Raw genomic sequence first — 20,311 nt, 5'->3', positions numbered from 1 at the left:
ATCAAGGGTTTCCTAACCACAAGAACATATCAAGTAAAATCAAACGCAGACATATCACCGTGGAAAGCAGACTGTGGAGTACCACAAGGATCACCGCTATCACCGATCCTCTTCAACCTAATGATGACCCCACTAGCCAAGACCTTATCCAACCAAGGCTTTAACCCTTTCATCTATGCAGACGATGTCACAATATGCATTCCTTATAAATCTAACCTGACAGAAATCACCAACAAAATCAAGAACAGCTTGAACATCATGGACTCTTGGGCTAATGCATTTCAACTAAAACTCAACAAAGAAAAACACACTGTCTCATCCTCTCGTCCCAACACAGCGCGGACAACCCCACAATCATCAACACCCCAGATTACACCCTCCCTATCTCAGACAGCCTGAAAATCCTTGACGTTACAATGGACTGCTACTTAACACTAGTGAGCCAAGTGACATCCACGACAAAGAAAATGTTCCACTCAATGTGGAAGCTCAAACACCTGAAGCAATTCTTCCCGAGGGAAACATTTCGCAACCTGGTACAATCAATGGTACTAAGCCATGTAGACTACTGCAATGGAATCTATGCGGGATGTAAAGAACAAATCTTAAAGAAACTTCAGACCGCTCAAAACACGGCAGCTAGGCTTATCTTTGGAAAAACGTGATTTGAAAGCGCAAAACCCCTCTGCTAAAAACTACACTGGCTCCCAATCAAAGAATGCATTGCTTTCAAAATCTGCACTCTGGTTCACAAAATTATCTACGGTGAAGCCCTGGGATACATAACAGACTTGTTCGACCTACCAACTAGAAACACATCCGAATCAACACGAACGTCCCTAAATCTGCACTACCCAAGCTGCAAAGGACTCAAATACAAATCAACCTATGTATCCAGTTTTTCCTACATTAGCACACAACTGTGGAACGCACTACCAAAAGCCTTGAAAACTATGTACGATCACCTATACTTCCGGAAAACACTAAAAGCCAAACTGTTTAAAAAGGCATACCCTGCTGATCCAACATATATGCCTGATATCTGCAACACAACAAAACTAAAGTACGTAATGGACATAAAACAACTCTTCCGTTATACGATGCCCTAATGTGGCTGTGCCACATGAACTTTATCTTACCACATCACTTTTTATTTGTTCACACCGGAGTCTGCAAACGCCTCTCCGGTACTATGTAAGCCACATTGAGCCTACAAATAGATGGCAAAATGTGGGATACAAATGTAACAAATAAATAAATAAACAACAAAGTCCTTCAGTTTTGCTCCAGGCTCAGGTCACACAGTATACTAGCATCGGACTCCTTACTCTTTCATTGGGGGAAAGGTCTTCTGTATGCATATCATCCGGTACCTCTTGTGAGGAAGACTTTGCTGAAACTCAAGAAGTACCAGGGAACCATGATCCTATTTGCACCTTACTGGTGTCCTCTACTTCTGGAGTTAGTCTCCAGAGATCCGTGGAGGCTAGACTGCTTTCCGACCCTCATCATTCAGAAAAATAGATCTCTCTTGCATCCCAGCCTTCAATCCCTGGCCATCACAGCTTAGATACTTAGAGCATAGAGTTGGCATTTCTTCAGCTGCCTGGGGGAGTCTCTAGAGTCCTGCTTGCTTCCAGAAAAGTTTCCACATAGAGGTCATATAATTTTAAATGGTGTGAGGGCAGGGCCCTAGATCCTTTTTCTTGTCCTACCAAAAACTGCTTGAATACCTTCTATACCTTTCTGAGTCTGGTCTCAAAACCAGCTTCGTAAGGGGTTCACCTCCGTGTAACTGGCACTTATCATGTGGAAGGTAAGGCTATCTCTGTACAGCCTCTGGTTATTCAATTCATGAGACGTTTGCTTCTTATAAAACCCCTAATAAAATCTCCCAGTGTGTCATGGGACACAGCTGATGAAAGCTCCTTTTGAGCTGCTTGATGCTTGCCACCTGAAGTTTTTGACCTGAAAATTTTTATTTCTCATGGTAGTCACTGCAGCACACACAGTCAATGAGCTTCAGGCCCTAGTAGCTGATATACCTTATACGAAGTTCCATCATAATAGAGTGGTTCTTTGCATGCATCCTAACTTCCTTCCGAAGGTGATGTCAGAGTTCCACCTTAGCCAGTCAGTTATTCTACCAACATTTTTCCCCATGCTCATCCTGGTGAAAGTGCATTGCATACCTTGGACTGCAAGCGAGCCTTATCCTTCTACCTGGATGAACTAAAGCCCATAGACAGTTCACCCAGTTTTTTGTTTCTTTTGATCCAAACAGGTTGGAGGCAGCCATCAATAAACGCACCTTGTTTAATTGGCTAGCATATTGCTTTTCCTTTGCTTATGCCCAGGCTGGGCTAATTCTAGAGGGTCATATCACGGCTCACAATGTAAGAACCATAGCTCCATTGAGGAGACTTGCAAAGTTGCAGTGTGGTCTTCAGTCCACACATTCACATCTCACTTCTTCCTAGAGTGAGATTCCGAATGAGACAGTCAGTTCAGTCAGAAAGTTCTGCAAAGTTTGTTTAGGCCTAGATTCCAAATCCACCCTACTAGGCCCATTTTTCTTCTGTTCCAGGCTGCACTCTCACAACAAGTCTATATATAAGTTTAGGTTGATTGTTTTTTGTTTGGCCTTCCATTGCAAGTCCCTGTTGACCCTTGGTGGGGTTTTTGTTGGTGAGCCTGGTAGCTAGAAATTCCCATATGTGAGATGCAATGTCCTGCTTGACCTCAGAGAAAACAAAGTTACTCACCTGCTCTGAGCACAGCAGGACTCATATTCTCACACTCCCTCCCTACTCCCATAGGAGTTGCATTCTATATGCTTTATTACTGTAGTGCTGATACCTTGCACTCACATTGGGCAGGAAGGCACCAGTGCATGCACAGTATGGCGCAACCAAAGGCGCAAGGTATTTCCTTGAATGCTGGGCAGAAGCCATGCTGGGGCTCTGTAGGATGGCACCACCCATATGTGAGAATACATGTCCTGCTGTCCTTGGAGAATACCTGCTACAGGTGAGTAACTTCTCTTTATGTAGGGAAAGTAAATAAGAGAAAAAAACATAGGTTTCCCTTTTCTGTGTTGGAGAACCATATAAAAGTGACTGAAAAAATAATGGCAAAAGAGGTGGCATTCAAGAAATAGAGAAAAAATGGAACACAGAAAAGATATACTGAGTAAAATTCTAAGAAGCAAAGAGGGAAATACCGCTAGCCTAATGGGGAGGTGACACAGGAAAGGCAGAACTGGGAGGGCATAGCCAGTGGTGTGCTGGTAAATTTTTAACAACAGGCTCTCTCCATGGTCCACCTCGGCGCCCCCCCCATCCACCTCTGCGCCCCCCTGTCCAGCTCTGCGCCCCCCCCAAAAAAAAAAATTTGCAGAGCTGGCTATACCCCGGGGGGGGGGGGGGGGGGGGGGGGGGGGGGGGGGGAGACAGCCAACACATTACTCTCTCCAGGAAAAAAAAAATTAAATTATCCCAGGTTCCAACCTAATTCATGTTTAATATGGGATAAAATGCCATAAATAAGTAAATAAATAAATATAAACTTTTAACGTTCAGCACCTGATTCTCAAAGTGGACATATTCCAAACACTATAATGAAAATAAAATTATTTTTTTTCTACCTTTGTTGTCTGGTGACTTTGTTTCTCTGATCATGCTGGTCCAGTATCTGATCCTGCTGCTCTCTATCTGTTCCCTTAACTCCGTTTCCAGGGCTTCCTTTCCATTTATTTCTTTTCTTTCCTCCTTTCTTCTTCATTTCTGGTCCTCTGCAGACTTGACTGTACAGTGGATCCAACTTCTGCCTATTTTCTCCACCCATGTGCAATTTCTCTCCTCACTTCCTTTTCCCTCATCTAATCTCCTTCCTCTATCTTCCCTCCATGTCCAGCATTTCTTCTCTCTCCCTTCCCTCCCCTCCATCCATGTCCAGAATTTCTCTTGCTCTCCCCTCCATCCATGTCCTGAAACTCTCCTCTCTCCCCTGCCCCTCTCTATCCATCCATACCTAGCAATTCTCTTCTCTCCCCTGCCCCCCTCTACCCACCCATGCTCAGCAAGTCTCTCCCCTGCCCCCCCCTCTACGCACCCATGCCCAGCAAGTCTCTCCCCTGCCCCCCTCTACCCACCCATGCCCAGCAGGTCTTTCCCCTGCCCCCCTCTACCCACCCATGCCCAGCAAGCCACTCCCCTGCCCCCCTCTACCCACCCATGCCCAGCAGGTCTCTTTCCTGCCCCCCTCTACGCACCCATGCCCAGCAAGTCTCTCCCCTGCCCCCCTCTACCCACCCATGCCCAGCAAGTATCTCCCCTGCCCCCCTCTAACCACCCATGCCCAGCAGGTCTTTCCCCTGCCCTCTCTACTCACCCATGCCCAGCAAGCCTCTCCCCTGACCCCCTCTACGCACCCATGCCCAGCAAGTCTCTCCCCTGCCCCCCTCTACCCATCCAGCGATTCTCCTCCCTCCCCTGCTGCTCCAAAGCATGTCCAAAGATGTCCTTCGCTCCCACCCTCCCCTCCCGCTCCCCTCCGTCTTTTTTTAATTACCTCCGTCAAAGCGCGCGCCATTTAAAGCCCTGCTGCGTGCTGGCCGTCTCCAGGCTTCCCCTGCTTGATTCGGATGATGTTCGTGCCTTAGTCCCGCCTTCGCGAAAAAAGGAAATGACGTCAGAATGAAGGCGGGACTAAGGCACGAACATCATCCGAATCAAGCAGGGGAAGCCTGGAGACGGCCAGCACGCAGCAGGGCTTTAAATGGCACGCGCTTCGATGGAGGTAATTAAAAAAAGACGGAGGGGAGCGGGAGGGGAGGGTGGGAGCGAAGGACATCTTTGGACATGCTTCGGAGCGGCAGGGGAGGTAAGCATGGCCTGTGATGGCGCCCTCCTGCCATGCTTACCTCCTGCAATGGAGCCGGCTCGCCCCCAACAACAACCGGTTCGCAAGAGCTGTCAAAATTTAACAAGCGGCTCTTGCGAGCCGGTGCGAGCCGGCTCCAGCACACCACTGGGCATAGCCTAGGAAGTATAAAAGCTCAGGGCACTGCAAGGTCAAAAAGGCCCAGAGGGAAGAATCAGAGCCCTAATACCTATTCCTCCACCACCTACACTACAGATACTACATCTAGGAAGGCCAAGTTCATCTTGGAGGCATGAGAAAGTGTGTGGGAAAACCAGACGGTGGCTGGCTAGTGATTGCTATCTGGTGAAAGATAAAACTTTATTTCTGTGTTGAGAGACAGGAGTCCATGCTACAGCCCTGCTAAAGCAGGCCACAGGAAGACAATTTGCGAGTCTAAGAACTGGCTGTTTGTGTTTTATTTTCTTCCTACCTGTGAGGTGAACAGGATTCCCCCCAAACCCCAGCACATTAATAAATTAGTTTAAGTTCACTTTTAACCCGCAGTGTGCTTCCATTTATCAGAGCTCTAGGCTCACCCTTGTTCACATTCTGATACTCTCAAACATGGGTTTCAAATCATGCCACACTTTTCACCAGGTGGAGGAACCCTATGGAACTCACATGTTTGAGGAACTAATTTTCAGTGATCCTTTTGAATGGAAAGTCTAAGTGGGTGTCTTGTATTTTTCTGTCTGTGAGCACTTGGTTGTTCAGTAAGGGAGCTCAGCACTTTCTCTCCTCATACTGGCTTCAGCATATTAGCCATTGTGATTTTGGGCAAGTCACTTAACCCTCCATTACTTTAGGTACAGACTGGGGTCAGGAAAATAGCTATTGTACCTGAAAATAACTTACTTTGAGCTACTACTAATAAAGATGCAAGCCAAATCCAAAATCTCTTCATTGAAATCTGTTTCTTGATAAATACAAACTCCCTTACAGTGATGTGCAAAAGCCTAGAGTATGCAGCTCTTAAAGCTGTCTAGCTGCAGTATGCAATTTTTTACATAACTGTAGCTGTTATGGTGGAACATCACATATTATGTGTTTCAATGTTCACTCCTCTTCCAAATGCAACTAATTTCGTATGTTGGGTATGCATTCATATTGTCCGCTGCTTAGCAAATTGTAAAGTTAAGCAAAATTAGATCCTGTAGCAGAAATATGGATCCAATTTCAGCCAATCACAGTTACATAATTCTGACCACAAGCGCACCTCACCTTAGCTACTCAGGCAACCGTGGAGAGGCAGTTTCTTCATCTACAATGGATAAAAGATGCCTGAAATGTGGATTGAGGGGATGTAAAGCAAGAAGAGTATTTGAATGTATCTGTCGACCATCCATTAAAGATCAAGGCTTGGGGTTGTGTGACAGCAAGTGGTGTTGGGAAATCTACAAATCATCACTGGCATGGTAAATGCCAAGGAATATTTCAAGATATTGCAGAAGTGCATGATTCTATCATCAGAGAAACTTTTTCCAGGTGACTACATATTCTAGGATGAGTTGTTTATGGGAAGAAATCAAAGAAGATCTCTACCCTTAATTGGCCAACCCAGTCAAGGGATTTGAATCCAGTTGAGAATTTGTGCCATAAAATAGCACTGGAAATATTCAAGTGGCATCCTACATCAAAAAGAGAGATGACAGAGGCACTCACTGCAGCCTGGAATCAAGTGGTCACCAGCCACCTGCTTCTAAAGTTGCTCCATTCAATGTGAAGATGGTGCAGGGCTGTCTGCAAGAGTAAAGGCTGACCTACCAAGTACTAACCATGACTAACACACACCCAAATGGCCTTTTTCTTGCTATATTAAAAAAAAAAAATCTTTATTTTAGTCATATAGAACCAGATTCAGTAAATCAAGCCCAACATAGCAATTGGCCTTTTGGGCTTGTTGTCAAGACCTTTCCAACCAAGATGGTAAAGTCCAAAGATGGAGGTGAAGGCTATTAATCAAGGAACAGTGAAGACCTCCAAGAAATGAAGCAAGAATAGGAAAAATGTAAAGATTCCCTAAAGGCTCTTGAACAGTTCCAAATACCACGCATATACATTCCTGCACCACTCAGCTCTGCTAGCTTCAAGGAAATTTGCATCTTCTCAGACGCTTCTGTGAGTGCCCCATAGTTGCAGTGGCCTTCTTGAAAGCAGTAGATGCAGAAGAAATGTCTCATGTGGGCTTCATCTTTGAGGTATTTTGAATGTACTTTGGTCAGTTTACTTATCTCACGCAGAGACATGAACTTCGTGGACTGTTGTTCACTGCAGAGACACCCCTCTCTCTCTCTCTTTTTCTCTTATGTTGTTTTGTTTGTGTTGGCTGTGTCGAGCTTCAGTTCCTGCCTTAAATTGTTTAGTTATTGGTAAAGGTTTAACAGTGGTATCTACCGATACCAGGTGGGGAGCCTTCTACTCCATTGCATGTGGCAGCTTGTTACAGATTACATTTCTGTATACTTATTAAGCTATGTATATGAACCAGATCCCTACATTTCTGTGGTTCTCTGTGATTAGCCTTTATGAACACCTGCATTCTGTTCTCAATGCTTTTTGGAGCTTTGTTACTGCTTGCCTCTGAGTATGCTGGGAGGAGCAGAATTCCCTCTCCCTTCAGTTGTTCTCTCTTGAGGAAAATTGAGACAGATGGTAGCTGTACCTAGGTCCAGCGTGTAGAGGGCTTTAACTCTCCATGCTGAAGCAGTAAACTACTGCTTAATTTTTTCCCTCTCAGGGTAGGAAATCAATGTGATTGTTTTACCTGTCATGGTTGCTGCGGTTACTATATGGCTACTGCTGTGGTCACTGTTAGTCCTGTGTTTCAGTATTCAAATTACCAGGCACTGACAGTTCCTCGTCTCTATGAGAGAGGCTAATCACAGCCACAGACTCACTCTGTATGTACAGAATCCCTAATCTGTGTCAACACAACTGTGATTTATTTGTTTTATCTTGTCATCAACTGCATTGAATAAAGAATGGGATTCAAGATTGGAGCCTATTCTTGGTAGCAAGCAGCCCCAGGTTTCACTCTCTGAGTAGACTAGTTGAGGTCAGAAGAGCGCCCAAATTTGGGTTTCGGAAAAATTTGGCATCCAGCGCTATTCTTTAAAGGGATGATTCCTGCGTCCAAATTTGGGCACCAGGATCTAATCCTAATCCTGCTGAAACTAGGTGTAATTCTTGGCGCCCAATTTGGTTGCACATCCCTGGTATTTGGTAAGACTGCGTGCAACTTTCCAGAATGCCCTTGACCTGCCCATGCTCCTTCCATAGCCCTGCCTCATTTTGAGTTGTGCACTTTGGGATTTTTGCATCCAGTGTTATATAGCACATAGCAAGTTGCATGTACAGATCTAAATTGGTGCCAATTAATATTGATAATTGATTGTTAGCACCCAATTATTGCCATTAATTAGCTTGTTACGCAGTTTAGTTGTGTGCGCATCTCAGGATCATTTCAAATTTGGGCACCCTTTATTGAATCCAGGAGATAATGTCATGGACACAGCCTCCAAATAGCAACTGAGCCACACTGAAATTGCAAAGTATAGACCAGTACCTTTGTTTTATGCTGTTTCATATATGTAAACACATGCATGACTGAAACAGCATTACAGAATCATTGTGCAGGAGACCACAAATAATACTAGGGGCTCTTAAGGTTTGGGCTTAGTATTTTTAAAGCGCCTGTAAATTTAAAGTGCGTTAAACGCTAACGTGCCTATACATTTCTATGGGCGCATTAGCGTTTAACGTGCGCAAACCATTTATGTATGTTAAAAATGCTAAAGCGCCCATAGCACCACTTAGTAAACATAAGCGTAATTTATTTCTTTTCCTATTTTGCTTACCTTATTTTTGGCCCTTCTATTGTGGACTAATATTTGATTGTTATTACCTCTTTATATATATATATATATATATATATATATATATATATATATATATATATATTTCCTATTTGTTTTAATTTTATTTCTGTCATTTATTGAATGTCTAATATATGAAAATTTCATAAATAAAATTTGTTTTTTTATGAACAGTTAGTTGGTTGTGAGCTATAAGTCATCCAGTTTATTTATTTTTTTTATTTCTGTTTCCCCTCCACACTGGAAAGTTGTGCTGATATGAATTGATGTAGGCTTCACTCAGCTTGTTTGTTTTAGCCTCCTTGATAGCAGTTTTAATTGAAATTGCTTATTAAATTGCCAAGGCAAACATGAGTGCTGATTAATTCAAGTACAAATTTGTAAATTGTGAATAAAATTATAACTGGTGATCAAGTAAGATTTCACTGTTCACAATAATTGTAACAAAGTAGTTTCACATTAGAAATCGATCCTTTCCTGACCATATTTACGATGTTTACAATAATTACTATTTTTATTTTCTATTATTGTACATTATTTGCTTTTAGTGTATTTCTGTAAACAGTCAACAATAATTATATTAACCTGTATATTTGTCTCACTTGAAATGAAGGGGGTCTTTTACTAAGATGCGCTAGCGTTTTTAGCTCACGCTAAAAATCAGCTGGCACTAAACACTGAGATGCCCTATCAGGTGGGGAAGGGGGAGTGGAGGTCTACCAAGGGGGCTATCAGTCAGGAGGGCTGCCGAGAGGACATCTGTTGGGGGGCTTCAAGGGGGAGACCTGGACCTGCAGCCTGGGAACATTGGGCTGTGGCTTGGCGGCCCAATGCTCCCGGTCGGTAAACACTGGGGTTAATTTACCATACTTCTCTGGCCCTAGCGCAATTTGTGGTGCATCTACTGCATGGCACTGTAGACAGGCATTGTTAGAGCCTTTTAGGTCGCATTAAGGCCCAATTAATGCGACTTAAGGCCCTAACGCTTTTTGCTGAATTCCCCCCTATATCACCTATGGTAGGTTGAAAATAACCAATACATAGAATTTTGTTCATAAAATCTGTGATCCAAATCATAATTTTGGATGGTGGACTCTGAAGTAATGAAGGTACTTTGATGCTTTTGCTTGCAGTGTAGTTAATTGTTTTCCATGCATTGAACCTAATTTTTGTTTGCATCAGGGCGTCTTTTACTAAGGTGCGCTCACGTGTTTAGCGCGCCCACAATTTTAGCACATGCCAAAAACGTGAGCATTCCTTAGTAAAAGACCCTCTTAGTTACCTTGCATAATGGACAATTAACATATGTAATGCACCTTCATGCAATTTAACAAATAGAGCTTGAATTATTTGCAGGGTTTTTTTTCCCTGAAAGACAAAATGCTATTTTACATAATTCTTGTTAAACACTGGGACTTGCCTATCCATTTGAAAAAAATATATGTTTGTTTATTTATTTATTTATGCATTCTTGTATCCCACTGTTATCCAAAAACAAGTTTTGGTTCAAAGTGGCTTACAATGAAGGCCAGTATATGTAATTTATTGTGCTGAAAACAAATACTAACCAGCTTTAATTTTTTTATAATTGCAGTCCAGTCATGTTGCCCAGGCCAGCTTTCAGGTTGATGCATTCGGCACATCGTTCATCCTTGATGTAGCATTAAATCAGTAAGTACAAACTTACCCTTCATAAATAGCTTTGAGATGTCTGATTATTCTCTCTTCTTTTTACTAATGCAAAATGTCATTTTACATCTTATTTAGCAGTGCTGCAATTTAATGTGAGTTGAAATCACTTAGGTTTGACTTTCCAGTATAAAAAAGTCTCTATTTGCTGTAAATACATTTTCAATTATGATATTCTCATGGTATATTATTGTTGAACAGAATGCCAGGAATGTGCATAATGGTATGGTATAGGAAATAGAAATGCCAAGAGCTGCACTAATGGATTGGAGACAAATCCCATGGTGTTCTTTTCTCATCTTCTGGCATGAACGGTATGTCAATGTTTTTGCCTAGTGTCAACTTCATGCCTTAAAATCTTGTGCTATTTTGAAAGTACAAAGGCTGGATAATTGATGAAATTTTGACAAATATTTTAAAATACTATTTTCTGTGGGATAGTTCAGGAAGGGACATCGTGACATGGTTCTGAAATTAAGTACAAATATAACATACTCACCGATGGGCAGATTTGTTAGCAGTTTGTTTTCTGGTCCTCAAATATTATGAAATAGGAATTCTGGGGTAAAATAGGTGATGGAAGTTTCATCTGGCAACAACAACCCACATCTTGGCAACTATTTGTTGGTGATGATCTAGAAGGTAAAGAGGTGTTGGGTATTTGGTTCATAGTTTGGCTTTTAGGGTATAAGCAAAGGGGTTGGTATTCAAAGTAATTTAAATGGCCTGGAGAGGCTCCTGGCCATTTAAATTGCTTGTGCGGGGAAATCCAGGGATATTCGGTAGCACTTAACTGCCTATGCCAAAACTGGCTAGTTTGTGGGTGGCCTGGAGGCAGAGTTAGGATGGAGTGGAAAACGTAGGGGTCCTTTTACTAAACCGCGGTAAAGAGTGGCCTGTGGTAGTGTAGGCACGTGTTTTGGGTGCATGCTGGGCCAGATTTTACCACGTCTGCAAAAAAGGGCTTTTTTTTTTAATAGGACGGGAAAAGGGCATGCGGTAAAACGAAATCAGCCCGCACCTAAAACTGGCCTGAGCCCTTAATGCCACCCATTAATCTAGCAGTAAGGGCTCACGCACTACATGCGTGGTGACCGGTTGGTGCGCGCCAGCTGCTGATTACCTCCAGAAATGGTGCGCATGTGAGGAAGTAAATAAATAAATTGTCCATGCATTATGGGCACATGGCAAATCTGAACTTACTGCCAGGGGGGTGCTGTAGCCTGGTGGTACTCATTTTGGCACGCGCTGCACATGTGTAGAACCTAACGCACCTTTGAGAAAGGGCCCCTTAGCTGGTTTGTGGTGATTTTGAGTCCTGTAACCGTCTGAGGGGCCATTTACTAAGCTAAGGTCTGCTCATGTACAGCACGCACCAAATCGGCACTACCGCCCGGCTAGCACGTGAGCTGGGCAGTAATTCTGAATTTGGCTCGTATCAAATCCTGCAGTAGAAAATAATTTTCTATTTTCTACTGCAGGCCGCTTACCTGGCGGTAAACAGCAGTTGGCACGCACTGCATGCTTTTACTGCAAGGTTGGTGTGTGAGACCTTACTGCTAGGTCAGTGGATGGCAGTAAGGTCTCAGGCTGAAAACGGATGCACGCTGGTTTCAGTTTTAGCCTATGTCCATTTTCTGGCCCCTTAAAAAAAGGCCCTTTTTCCGAAACACAGTAAAAAATGGCCCTGCATGCGCCTAAAAGACGCGCTTGCACTACTGCAGCCACTTTTTACCGTGGCTTAGTAAAAGGACCCCTAAATAACCGCATAAAGTTAGCATAGCAAAACAACTGTGGCGAGTTAACTAGACACTTTTCTGAATATCAGCTGGTGCCCAGTTAACTATGTATACAGTGTTGGGAGCTGTGCCTTCCCCAGCATTAAATATCTGGGGGTAGTTCAGCCCGCAACTGGAAGTGGCTTACAAGTTGCTTATCGCTGTGGGCTGAATATCGGGCTCAAAAACAAGAAAAAGTAATCTCTCTCTCTCTCTCTTTCTCTCTCTCTCTCTCAAAGAGTGAGCTTTCAAATATTAGAAGATTAAAAATTACCAACACTTGTTCATCTTTTCCCTCTAAATTTTTGCTGTAATGCTGACTCGATATTGCTGGGAAGCTTTTTTAGGTTGTTTCTCTTTTAAGGAGATGTCTCCAAATGGATTAGCATATAAATAATAATAAACTTTCGTTCTAAGGCAGGATATGTTGGGTATGATCTCAGTCGTTCAAGTTTACAGCTAATGCTTACCTTAATACTTACACTGTGTTCTAGAGGGCTTCCTCATACAGTTCGTAGGGTATATTGAACTTTATTTTGAGGCCGGTGGTCATTAAATATACTTGAGACTATTTCTATGCCTTTCTGGGTCTCTGTTAGTAATATTATTCTTGTGTTTTCCCCCTTTATCTGTGTTGAAAGGAGATAATATAAATTTGCCATCTGGTCACATAAAATAACTTTGAAATGCCAAACAGTCCCTCACCAACCTTCTCATGCTCTCTTTTTCTTATATAGGGACCCTTTTGCAAAGCTACAGGAGGGTTAACATGTAGGTAGCGAGCGCCAAATTGGCACTACTGCCAGGGTAGTGTGTGCGCCCGGCAGTAATACCGAGTTTTTGCATGTGCCAAATCCTGCGGTAGAATGTTTCTATTTTCTACCGTTGGGGTGTTACTGGCGGTAATCGGCAGTACAGCCATGTTGGCGCTTGCTGCATGGTTACCACGTGGGTAGCGCATGAGCCCTTATTGCTAAGTCAATGGCTGGCATTAAGGGCTCAGGCTGTAAATAGGTGCATGCTAGCATTTTGCGCACGACCATTTCCTGACCCATTAAAAAATAGCCTTTTCCCCAGCTACGGTAAAAAGTGGCCCAGCAGGTTTCCAAAAGATGCGACCACACTACCACAGGCCACTTTTTACCGCAGCTTTGTAAAAGAAGCCCATAATTTCTAGAGCCAAATTCTTTTATTAGTTCTTTACCAATTAGGTTAAGCAGTAAGGCTCTACATCTTTATTCAGTTAAGGCTGCCTCACCCTTACTCCTACATTACATCTTCTGTCTCTTGGCCTGTCTGCCTTCTCTGAAAGCCTTATTTTTCTGTGTATGTCTGGTCTGTCTGTCCCTACCAGATTATAAACTCCAAGGACTAAGGACTATGCCATTTGTGTCTTTAAACAGTGTTGTGTACATCTTGTGTGCATGGCTGTCTAAATCATGATGACAATAATTTACGGTACTTTGTAAGCCACATTGAACCTGCAAATAGGTGGGGAAAATGTGGGCTACAAATGTAACAAATAAATCTTGATGGCATTGATCTATTTGAAGCTGGTGCTCTTGCACTGAGGGTGAATTTGGCAGTTTGGGAACATGATTACTGGTTATTCACTGTTATGGGCCAAGTCCATAAAAGATGCACTTTAAAGATTTAGCATGACCTCACAAAATAATAATAATAACGACGTGCACATTAAAATGCCACTTAATGGGTGATGCATTAAGATTTAATATCATCATAGTACAAAATTTCCATGATGGCATGGCATGCTATAATTATTCAATGAAACCCAGAAATGCATTGACTTACTAGCATAAGCATGCTGTTTACCAAGGTGAAGCTCATGATAAATTAAACATACTCAGTACTTTTGACTCATGTTGATTTTCAAAGTCTATTCAAGTAAGCCTACATATAGGTGTTGTTTGGTGACAAGGATAGAGCTAGGAGAATTAGTAGACTCTATGAGAAGAGGTGAAAGGAGAATAGAGTTCAGAAGAGCAGAAAAGTGACATGGTTGCATGTTTAGAACCGTCTGTAGTGTTTTGTGAGAGGATGTAGTGGCGGACAAAAAAGAACATAGAAGGGGCAACCAAAGGGAAATTCTGGCTTGTGCTAATTCAGAAGGGCACAAGCATTTGTCCATTCCTGTTTCTACAACCACCCTGTGTTGCAGGCACCAGAATGTGTGCTGTACATTCAGGCCAAAATAAGCGTTTGGCTCATAGAAGCTTTTGAGCCACAGATTGCTATTCAGCTAGTGAGCCCTCCAAGAAGGAGACTCATTGTTTTTATGTCTGGCTAAGTATTGGAGATGGGTCCCCCACAAAACCTACAGCTCTGGCTAAAGGATCAAAATGCCTACAGCTGTCCTTGCACTGATCAGCACAGTAAGGACTGCAGTCATTCCGACAATCTAATCAAATCAAGTATGTTAGATCTTGTCCATGTACATATCAGTATGAAACCTCTGTGTTTTAAAAACACTAAGATATGGAGAGGTGCATGAAGCCTCTCTGGCACAATGTAAGTGAGGTGTAACTTACTTGTTTGAGAATAGATACTAGCAGTATGATGTATAACTATTCCATAGAAACTATGTGTTGGTTGTGTTTTGGTTGGATGAAGAGAAGTATAGTCAAATGTGTTCATTCCCAAGGGCTTATAGGCACAATTTTACAATGTTGTCTTCTGTACATTACTTTTATTTTTTAAGTAAACTATCTCAGTATGGTGCAGGTTAGGGAGTTATCACCTGGTTCAAGGTAAATATTAGATAGATTGCCATTAGTGAGCTTTTGTTAAATAGTGTGGATGACCATACCATATTATTTACCTAGTCTATGCTACACTTTAAGTTGTATATGATACCGTCCTTCATTTACATGCACAAACATTCTAATTTTAGCTTGCTCAAACTTTCTGACTACTTTAAATTGTACATTAGGGCTTTACTGCTTAGCTCACTAGTTATAGTATGTACACGAGAGCCTTAATGTACACATTAAAGTTGAACATATAGGAATGGAGGAGTAGACTAGTGGTTAGAGCACTGAGATAACAACTAGGGAATCGTAGATGAAATCCTGCTGTTGGTCCTTGTAATCTTGGGCAAATTACTTAACCCTCCATTGCCTCAAGTATAAATTTACATTGTGAGCTCTCCATTGATAACCAGTGTAACTCATCTTGAGCTACTACTGAAAAAGGTGTGAGCAAAATATAAATAAATAACACATAGGTCCCTAGATGTCCTTTTCTCCTTCTCTTTAATATTAATTGGTGACCCCTTCTTCCGTAGATTATTTTACAACTCATAAAATGCTTACAGAGGGTGATGATAACCATGTTGATCTCCTTTTTTTTCAAGGTGCACATCCTCATTTGCCTTCCATTCCTTTTTATTAGTTTGTTTGTTTTTCCTTTTTTCAGTTCCATGACATTCTTTTAGATAGATAGAAATGTCAATAGAACATTGTAGATAATATGTTTTTAAATTGAACTATCTTACACATTTCTGACTAGCTTTCAAGATCTACTCTCCCTTCATCAGGCCAAGTGTATTGGAACCCAATGCAGTACATATGTTTTAGGTATGCCCTAAAACTGGCCTTTTATAGTGGTAAATTGCCTGTCTTCTCTGCACAAATACATTTCATAATGCATACTAATGTATGCTCAGTCTTTTATGTTTCAACAGTTTTTATTGATGATATAACATATTAACAATCAACCATTTCAATATATGTCCATATAAAAGCATAACAAACTGAGTACAAACATAGGACAATCACATCATCAAATGTTTTGAACTTCTTTCCCCCCCTCCCCTCCAACTTCACCCCCCTTTAAGTAACATCTTGCACTAACTAGACTTTACTGACCTTTCAAACATGAGTACAGTACTCAAGAGAAGCTTCTGTTTGCACAACGTACATTTTGGGCTGCATTCATCAAGGATGTTTACTATCAGTATCAAACTGGGAAACCCACTTTAGTGAACTGAATATATTTTGGCAGAAGAATCATTATTAGGATCTTTGTCAGTCTGGTTTCCATGTTAGTTACAACCAGTGGCGTTGCCATGGGGGCCTGGGCCTCCACAATTTGGGTTCAGGCCCCCAAAGTCTGCTGGTTTGGCTGGTGGGGGTCCCCAAGCCCCTCCAGCAGAAGCTTTCCTGCAGCAAAATTCACCGCTGCATTCCCTGCCTTGCTTCCCCCTCCCTCATGTGCATGCTTGCTTTAAATGAAATTAAAAACAAGCATTGCGCTGAGGCTAAAAAGCAGGGCAGGCAGCATGATGCTGAGTATTGCCACAGGAAGGCTTCTGCTGGCAGAGCTTGAGGACCCCCACCAGACCAGGTATGTGGGGTTGCGATAGGGGCAGAGAGCAGCAGGAGGCAGGGCAAATGTGCCTCCCCCTCCACCCTACCCCAAATCAAGGTCTGGCTATGCCTTTGGTAACAGCACAGAGACAACATTTGAAACCCTTAGTGATGATCTGGATTAAATCCTGATGGGGGAGTCATTGCTGATAATTATCATGTGCAGCCAACTAGCCAACAGCAGTCTTATCAACTCTATAAGTGCCACCAAACTACTGTGCAGCCAGTTCAGTGGGCAGGAGTCAACGACATCAGATATTGCCTGTATTTATCGCATAGGTCACTCTTCCCTATCTCATGGGTAGGCTCTGCAGTGACCCTGTCCTGTGCAGAAATGGCACTGTTTGCACATGATAATAATAATAATAATTGCTGGTAATATTACTGGATCTAGCTGTGGCATTTGACACTGTTGATCATCCAGCTCTGTTGGCTAGGTTGGGGAATTTTGCTATAGGAAGAAGGGTGATTCAAATGGTTCACTAATTTTTAGTTCAATATTTTTTTTATTGATGATACTAGACAAAAAACATATCCAGACTCTAACATAAACAATAATCCCCCATCAAAGCATTCAAAATAGACAATGTAAAGTCTATCATCAACCTTTTGTTAACATTTCCCCCCTTCCCCCAACCCGCCCTTCTACCCCCTTCCTATATTATAATTCAATATTATTATAGATGACAATAGACAAAAAAATCATATCCAGTCTCTAAAATAGACAAATATACCACCAGCAACCATTCAAAATAGAACTACAATGTCAACATCCATCATCAACCTGTGCCGACATTATAAACATGTCAAGTAGTAATAAAATGAAGTTAACGTTGTCAACAGTATTACATGTAAATCTTAAACGGTTAAATTTGTAAAACACCTTTCAGCTAATTGTCCAGTTAAGGAATCCCCACCCTCCCAACTTCCTAGGTATATTAATGTAGCAGGAACAATAAGGTACCCTAGAATTGTGAATGTGGATCAACAGTTTAGAATATAACTTCTCCCTTTATGTGATAGGGTATTCCAAAGTGGTTCCCATCTCGTCCAGAACCTTGCCCCAGGGACAATATAGGCTTCACTAATTTTTAAACCATTTGTCTATGGGAAGGAATGTTGTTGGCACTAACATCTTTAGAATGGGGTCTTTCAGGGCATGATGCTTTTGCCCTTTCTGTTGAACATCTGCATGTGACCCCTGTTGAAGGTAATAAAATCTTGTGGTCTTAAGGCACAGTGTTACACAGATGACCTCCAACTGTATTGCTTTTTTACAGGAAGAAGAGAGAATAAGCTCTCTTTTAACTTGTTGAGGGTAGAGGTGTATCTTCGGGATTCTTTATACGGCACCTTAATTTCTACACAGAAGTCAGTGTATTCTATAACAAAGCGCATATTAATTGGTTAACTAGCTAATCAGCGCTGTTATTTGAATGTTAAGCAAGTATCAGCACTAATTGGCATTAATTAAGATTTAAGCGCACAACTCGCTAAGCGAATTCTGTATCATTCTAAGTTGCATAGTTGAAAAGGGGGTGTGGGCGTTTCTAAATCTATGCACGTTGTTGTAGAATACACCCGTTCGCCTAATTTAGGCTTTGGGATTTATGTCAAGTTAAACATGGCATAAATGGCTGCGAGTACATTTCGTCACATGGCGAGCTGCTTGGTGTATTCTATATACCACGTGGAAATTTAAGCCTATTCTATAAAATTTAGGCATACTTTACAAAATACGCCTGGGCGTATGTTTTCCACGTGGAATTTTCTGGTGCCATATGTAGAATCTAGCTCTATATGTGTTGGTAAAGCTAGAGAGAATATGTCTGACTCCATGATTAATTTGCAAGGGCTGCTATCCCACTTCCCTTCAACCTAGTCTTATCATGTTGTTGCAGTAGTTAGAGGAACACTCACAATGGACCTGAATATTCACATGCTAAATTCTATAAATGGTGCTCAAAATTGCATTCACAAATTTGGACATGACTAATATGTGCAGTTTAATTGAGTAACAAGCCAATTAGAGCCAATAATCGAGCGCTCACAATCAACTATTGGTGCTAATTGGAAACAATTAGAATTTACACACACATCTTGCTATGTGCTATTCTATAAAGACTAGTAAACAAAGGCCCGTTCCATATCATCAAGCTGATCAATCCATAGACTGGTGGGTTGTGTCCATCTACCAGCAGGTGGAGATAGAGAGCAAACTTTTGCCTCCCTATATGTGGTCATGTGCTGCCGGAAACTCCTCAGTATGTTCTCTATCTCAGCAGGTGGTGGTCACACACAGCAGCAGCTCTGGCTAGGCCTCCAAGCCTAATCCTTAGGTTTTGTTGAGGCCTGGGGTTGAGGGCTCTTTTGAGCAAGTGCAAACCTGGTGGTGCCAGGTCCCTCCTTTTCTCCCCCCTCCCGCTGGCTCCGTTTAAAAAAAAAAAAAAAAAAAAAATTTTAAACATCTTTAAAGGCGTTTAATTCGACGTTTCTTTAAACGTTCATTGCAGCTACTCACTGGGACACCAGTTCGTTACAGCTCGGAGCGGCAAGCAGGTAATTTTACCTTTTTATAGCGGGCAGGGGGTTCCCCGATTCTTCTCCTCGTGGCATATGGCGTCGGAGGGCGAGGGCGCAAAGGGTCGCTCCCCGGATCGCTGGAGCGCTTCTAGAGGGGATGCGGGGGTTTTACAACCTGATTCGCCCTTGATGGGTGACAGTTTAGTGACCGATGAATGTCCCGGTCGTTCCTCCGGCGTGGCGGTTTTTTCCCGCCATAAACGCCCATCCCCCGCTCCTCGCCTCCGCCATCTTGGCCGGCCACGCGGCTCGGACGGCTTCTTCGAGGGCCGCCCTTGAGGTTGGAGACATTAATGCCATGAACGCCCTTAATTTGGGCGACGGCACAAAGCGGCTAAAGTTAAGCGCCGTTCTTCCCGCGCGGCTCCTTCACGGAGTTTCGCGCCGGACGCCATTTTGGATGCGCAGCATGTCTCTCCCCCGCTATTGCGAGCACCGGTTGAGAGTGCGTCTAGGGCTGTTGCCCAGGCTGCGGAAGTGCACAGTCTGGGGGGTTTCTCCCCCGAGTTTGTTTTGCTGCTGCATCAGGCTTTCCTCATGCAAAACGCTGCCCCTGCTCCCTCTTCTGATAAAGAGGTTGAGGTTCCCAGAGGTAAACGCCCTCGGGTTGATTTCCAGGCCTTGGAGGACTTTGTCTCCTCCGATGTAGATGAGGGCAGCGTGTCTGAGGTCTCCCAACGGTCCTTTGCGGATTCCTTGGAGGAGATAGATCCCCGCTCGGATGGAGCGGATGACCCCTCTGCAGCGCGGCTTTTTAGCCCAGAGGATTTGCCCAACCTGTTGTTACAGGCCATGGACACTTTGAAGATTTCCTCTCCGGAGGACGTCTCTCCCTCAGCCCCTGTTGGCTCTGCCATTATGCTGGGGACGAAGCGCCCGCCTAGATCCTTCCACGTGCATGATGCCATGCACACCTTAATTGCGGCTCAATGGGATGTCCCGGAAACGAGCCTTAAAGTGGCTAGGGCTATGTCCCGCCTCTATCCTTTGGCTGTGAGTGAACGTGAGGCCTATCTGTGGCCTACCGTGGATTCTTTAATCACTGCGGTGACTAAGAAAACGGCGTTGCCGG

General features: G+C 43.0%; 1 protein-coding gene across 2 annotated transcripts in view; it reads left to right on the top strand.

Moving 5' to 3' along the window:
- ADAM22 (ADAM metallopeptidase domain 22) overlaps window positions 1-20,311 on the top strand; it is a 661,757-nt gene that overhangs the window by 48,419 nt on the left and 593,027 nt on the right. For both annotated transcript variants that reach the window (XM_030199706.1, XM_030199712.1), the window contains exon 3: window positions 10,396-10,472. In XM_030199706.1, coding sequence (XP_030055566.1) covers window positions 10,396-10,472 — 77 coding nt within the window. The remainder of the gene's footprint in view (window positions 1-10,395; window positions 10,473-20,311) is intronic.

The sequence above is a fragment of the Microcaecilia unicolor genome, chromosome 1, assembly GCF_901765095.1.
Source record: "Microcaecilia unicolor chromosome 1, aMicUni1.1, whole genome shotgun sequence".
Lineage (NCBI taxonomy): Eukaryota > Metazoa > Chordata > Amphibia > Gymnophiona > Siphonopidae > Microcaecilia > Microcaecilia unicolor.
The sequence above is the reverse complement of the archived record's forward strand: the minus strand, read 5'-3'. Positions and strand labels throughout refer to the sequence as shown.